The following is a 6,000-nucleotide window of genomic DNA, read 5'->3' on the forward strand; positions in this document are numbered from 1 at the left end:
TTGAGCTATTTTTTTTAGATAGTTCTGTGCAATTGGTATAATTATTACAAAATACACTAATTTAACTATTCTATCTTCAATTAATTCTATCCCTGCCAACTAATTATTTTTATTGTCAGTCACCTCACTGTTCCTCGTAGATATTTGCAAGACCATATTTGAACACGAAACTTCATTTTATTAATTCATTTTATTAATTTTAATAATTGAAACTAGTTTTATTAATTATTTTCACAAGTTTTAAAAATAAGCAGATAAAATTTATATAGTTTTTGCAAGCAAAATTACTTACTATACTGCACAATTTTATTTTATAATCAAAATAGCCAACCCAAGTTGTAGCCTTTTAATTTTTAATTCGACCAAAAAAAACAAGGGGAATCAATCACTGACAAACACTTGGAGAAACTAGCCTTCATGGAGGACATTTGAATGGAATTAACCTGTATTTGCATTGCATGAAGAGGAAAACAACAAAACCCCACTCACGGTTAGCCTAATGACAAAGAAAATTTAATCCATGATCTGTCTAACACTAAGGATATTTTATGCCAGTGTGGTTGGTGCGACCTGGGAGCAGAATCGGTATTGACCAGCCATTGCTGAGATTTGAACCTGGGCCACCTTGTTGGAGGAAGAACGTGCTATGCCCTGAACCGTTGTGGCTCCCATGTTGCACAATTAGCAGGATATTTAACAGCAGTTCACATTTTAAAAATTATCAGAAAGAAAAAAAAAATACAACCATTGTTCAAATTCTGGAACAACTTACTGAATAATGCAATGAGGGTAGGAAAAGTTTTTATAATAAATTCATGCCCCATCTTAACATAATTTATTTTCTAAGAAGCCCTTGCATCTGAGGTGTATTTAAGTTTGAAGAATTTAGCCATTATGCATTAAGAATAACATTATTATTCAAACTATTCAATCACATTATTATGTTATGTTGTTTATTAATATTAGGTACTATGAAAATTGAAAGTAAAAAAACATCAGAAATTTTTTTTTTTAATTTTCAGTTTTAATTTTAGGATGCTGAAGAAGATGGATTGCGATCAGTATCCTAATCTTAAGCGCAAGTAAGATTTTAAAACATGACTTATTATAAGAGAATTTTATTCATACATGCATCAAAGTGATATATAATTTGCGTGATTGCTTTTTATGTTTGTAACTGTCCATTAAGTTATACATTATAATTAGCGATAGAAAAATGAGTATAACTGTATTGAATAAAATAGTAATAAAAAATAAATTAATAAAAAAGTGAAAGGAAATATAATACTTATAACATAAAATGCCCTGTGTATCAATGGAAACATATTTCACTGGTAATTCTTTTTTTCTGAATTCCATATTAAAATTGCTTTTATATCAATTAAGTTTATTTAAGCATATTTAAATTGTCTTTTTCGAGGAAAAAACTAAATTCATAGTAATAACAAACAGAATCAAGTTTGAACAAATGACTCAATTTAATTATTTAGGTGCAATAGTAAACAATAATAATGACATTAAAATTGAAATCAAAAATAGAATCAACATGACTAACAGTTGATATCATTGATTGAAAAACCATCAGTTCAAAACTACAGTTGTACAAGACACTAGTGAAACCAATAGTTTTATATGGTAGCGAATGCTGAGCAATTAACAATGCTGACAAAAAGAAACTGGTGACTTTCAAGAGAAAAATATTAAGAAAATGTTTTGGTGCAATAAGAGAGAACGGAACCTGGAGAATTCGTTACAACCATGAATTATTATCTAAGTACAAAGAACCTAACATAGTAAAAATGGTTCTCAAATAGGGTAGCTAGGACATGTATTTCAATATCTCGATGAAAATCCTTTTTTGAAAAAAAATAACCTTTCAAACACGAGAGGGAAAAAGAAAAGAGAAAGATCCTCGAAAAAGATGGTTAGATAAAGTAGAAAAGTGGTTAAAGGACTTGGGAGTTAGTAGGTGAAGAAATACAGCATCAGATAGATCTAGATAGAGTAAATTGACTGAGACGGCTTTGGCCGGTAACCGGCTGTAGTGCCTAAGAAGAAATTGCCTCTTTATCTTATTGACTCTTTACTTTTTTTTCCTATTTTAGTTTTTTTATCCAGTAGTAAGAACTTAATATATATATACAGGTGGTTATCAAAATAATGGAAACACCCTACATTTTGAAGGAATCCTTTATTAATATGGCCGTAAATGTTCTCTTTATGAAGGTATCTCCTAACTGTAATTGTTGACACTGGAGAATCCAGATGCTGATTGAGCTCTGCGGTCACTTTCTCTGCAGTTGTTTTCTTTTTAGACATTACAATCCGCTTCAATACCCGTCGGTCTCTTTCACTCAGCTTCTCCTTCCGTCCACTATTTTGCTTTTCTGAGCTTGTCTTTCCGCGCTGTGTGTATGCTGTCAGGACTTTAGACACCGTACCTCTAGAAACGCCTAAAAGCTGGGATGTTTCGGTCACTGTTGCTCCAACTAGTCGGGCTCCTACAATTTGGCTGCTCTGAAAATCTGTGAGGTCTGACATTTTACGCTTCTGACAAAAAATCAAAACGTAGACAACTCTGCTAAAGCTCTCGCATACCGTCTAATATATGTACTTTTTATGTTAAAAAAAACTGGTAGCTAAGATTATATTTTAATGCTTGTGAAGCGAATTCTTAAATGTCCCTTTTATTCACAAGTGTTTCCATTATTTTGATAATCACCTGTATATATATACTATATATATATATAATTTCAAAATATGATCATTAAGGTTCTGAGATTATTTAGAAATTTTTATTTTCAAATCCATTATATTTTTTCGTTTATACATGTAAAAAAATTTATTAATGTTAAAAAATGCTTGAGTTTTAGTACAGTATAGAAAAAATCTCTTAGTATTACGTATTATAAAGTTGTGCAACTTAATTCTAGAAAATTAGATATTCAATTTAAACTCACAAAATTAAAATGGGTTTATAAAGTTTATAAGATATATATATATATATATATATATATATATATATACACACATATTTATAAAACTTGAACACTATGTGAATTATTCAAAGAACACACAAAATCATTATTAAATACCAAGAGTGGCAATTACAAAATGATGTATAGGTCTGGTTTATCAAGACAAGCACGACTCTTGTACATTCCACCCAACCATGGCCAAGCAGCTAGTTCTGTTTTTCAGGATTTTATATGTAAACAGCGGCAGGAATGGAACATAATTTTAACCCCAGTCAGACAATGTGGTCCCGGCTTTCCAATATCAGAGTAAGCAACGCCTTAACCAACCATTTTGATAGGAATACTAACCTGTATATATAGTATGAGCTACAAGATCCATATAATAAAAGTTATGAAGTCCAAGAAAACTAGTTTTTCAACTTAAAACCACATATTCGAAAGGAATACCACGGTAAAACATTTCATTCTAAATTGGGAGCAATTTTTTTAAACCTATTATTCATCCTTTTATACTTAATTTTTTTTATATTTTTAATTCATTGTATTTGATCATGAACTTTTTTTCAAAGGAGTAACTTTTTCCCCCTTGTCCACAGAACAATGCTTCCAAAGCGTCTGCTCAGGGTATTAGCGATACAAGAAAAAAAAAGAGCTGTGCAAGCCATCACCTCTACTCTCTCTGATCTCGTCTTCCAGAAAGCTGCGACTCCTCAGCCTTGCTTCCTAATCTTCTGCCTCATTGACCAACCCCTCTGAGCTAGAGCATCCCTTTTGTCTTCTTGTCTTCGATTGGAGAAGAAGTTTTGTATAAACTGCCATGAACTACTCTAGATAAATTAATTTGTGCAATTGCATAGTGCTCTGATACCACTTGCCACTGGTGCCATATTCAAAGGTGCAGATCTGTTCAGGAGAAGGCTAAATAATTGGTGCAGTATTTTGATTCATTGAGGATGAAAACTGCCAGAATTACTTTAGTTTACTTCTGGTGCGTAACCAGGGAGTTAACATATTTCCCCACACTAGAAATTACTCATTTACCTACTCCAAAATGAGTGAGTACAATAAAAATATAGTGAAACTTGAGTAAGTTGACCATTTATGGTGCGTTGCTTTAGTATTTAACTTATTGAGGGAGTTTGAGTCATTTTTTTTTGTAATTTCGTATGTGATTTAATTTTTATATTAGTTACCAATCAATATGTATATAAATGTAATTAATATTTTTAGCAAATACCTAATCTATCTTAACAAATAAGCATATTTTTTAGTGCTGTGTTCCAGCTACTTAATAAAAATGACCTTTTACAATATCTATGCATCCTTTTACAATATTCTATGCACGTTTTTGTGTACACAAAAACGCACATAATTAGAAAACTTAACTCTATATTCATTACTAACTTTAAAAATTCATTTTGTTTTACTCTTTTGGTGTCTTTTTATGCAAAAGTCTATTATAAGTAGTTTCTTCACTTGGTCAACTTATTAAGGGGGTTAGATTAGCTTTTTATACTATTTAACCAATCAGTAAAAACACGAACTTTTCTTTCCTCACCCAACTTAACTTATAAAGGGTTTAGTATAACATTCAATATCTCTGCTAAACAAAATTGGTGTTTAGTTTACAAAGGCTTTTCTCCCTTTTATTATATAAGCTAAATTCAGTTCTTGGAAGCAGAGCTCAACTTAGACAAACGGTCAACTTGACAGGTTTCATTATGTATCAATTTTTCAACTTTATACCTTATAAGTTCCGGGGCTCTCTTAAAATGAATACTGGCTATACTGCTGGTCTACATTAGTACTATTAGTTTCTTAAAAAGATTTTAAAAATAAGTTATAAAAAACATATCTTCCCAATTGAGAATAATAAGAGATTTAAATTATGAATTAACATAGTAAATTGATTTAAAAATACAAATATTACATTTGTAGTAAATTGGTTTAAAAATACAAAAACTACCTTTAAATTGAAATATAAAAATTAAATGAACATAAATGCATTTAAGTCGGAGCTTTTCTATATATTACCGTTGAGTGTTATATGTGCTCCAATATGTTTCTTTCCCTTCATTTTTAAATTTCAATTTGAGTTTAACTTTCTTATTTTTAAATCTAATTGTCTTATTTTTAAATCTATTGGAAGACACATTTTGGGCTTACGCTGTTTTAGCACTTTTCCAGGTTTAACTTTGATTTTATTCTTCAGCACTTATGCTACATATTCTTTTTTTTTTTAACAGACTTGTTTTCCGTAATTTATTGGATTTTGATGTAATGAATTTAGTCTTCAAAATATGTGTCATGATTTGATTTTATAAATGCATGTGTACCAATTTGCTCCGAAACTACTGTCGATGGCCTATTTATGAATTCATTAATTCAAATATGTGCAGTGGCCCCCACCCCCCAAGCTCTTGGGCGCATTCTTGGGCAAATTCTAAATTCCCCCCCAAGCTTTAAGCGGGCGCATCCTGTGCCCACCTTCCCCCCTGGTGGGGGCCGCTGAATATGTAATCTGGAGAGGATTAAATGATGTATAATTTAATGAGTTTCAGTAGGTAGCATTTATTATTAACATTCGTTATTAATTGGTATCTTTTATTAGTAAATGATAATATAACACTGGTTTTATTCAAATTACTGCAGCTTTTATTTGGGCTCTCCTAAAATGTGTGTGTGTCTGTGACCACAAAGAAAGAAGACTCTTAAAAGCTATTTATTTTATTGCTTTCCTTGATCTCTGCATACAGCGTTTGCTTTTTAAGCCTGCAATTTTATATTTCAAATTATTTTGTGCCATATTTTTTAAACTGTGGATAGTTTACATAAGTGTATAAATCGTTAATTTTTTTTGTATATTTAAGTGATTCATAGCTAAGTTATTTGTAATTGTTGCTGTGCGTGTTATTTACCTAATGAAATTTAGCAAAAACTGCAATGTTGTGATTGAACTTGAATGCCCAAGAAATTACATTGCAAGTATTAATATTAGCTATTTAAAGTAACAAATTATGTA

At 30.7% G+C, this 6,000-nt stretch overlaps 1 protein-coding gene across 1 annotated transcript in view; it reads left to right on the plus strand.

Moving 5' to 3' along the window:
- The window catches only part of LOC107449667 (uncharacterized), a 95,620-nt gene extending 89,853 nt beyond the window's left edge, over positions 1 to 5,767 (plus strand). Inside the window, exons 16-17 of the mRNA XM_087150015.1 lie at positions 1,035 to 1,082; positions 3,575 to 5,767. Of these exons, the coding sequence (XP_087006141.1) occupies positions 1,035 to 1,070 (36 nt within the window). The 3' untranslated portion in view covers positions 1,071 to 1,082; positions 3,575 to 5,767. The remainder of the gene's footprint in view (positions 1 to 1,034; positions 1,083 to 3,574) is intronic.
- The last annotated feature ends 233 nt before the right edge of the window (positions 5,768 to 6,000 follow it).

Source organism: Parasteatoda tepidariorum, chromosome 8 (genome assembly GCF_982258835.1).
Source record: "Parasteatoda tepidariorum strain Cologne lab strain chromosome 8, Ptep-v5.0, whole genome shotgun sequence".
Taxonomy (NCBI): domain Eukaryota; kingdom Metazoa; phylum Arthropoda; class Arachnida; order Araneae; family Theridiidae; genus Parasteatoda; species Parasteatoda tepidariorum.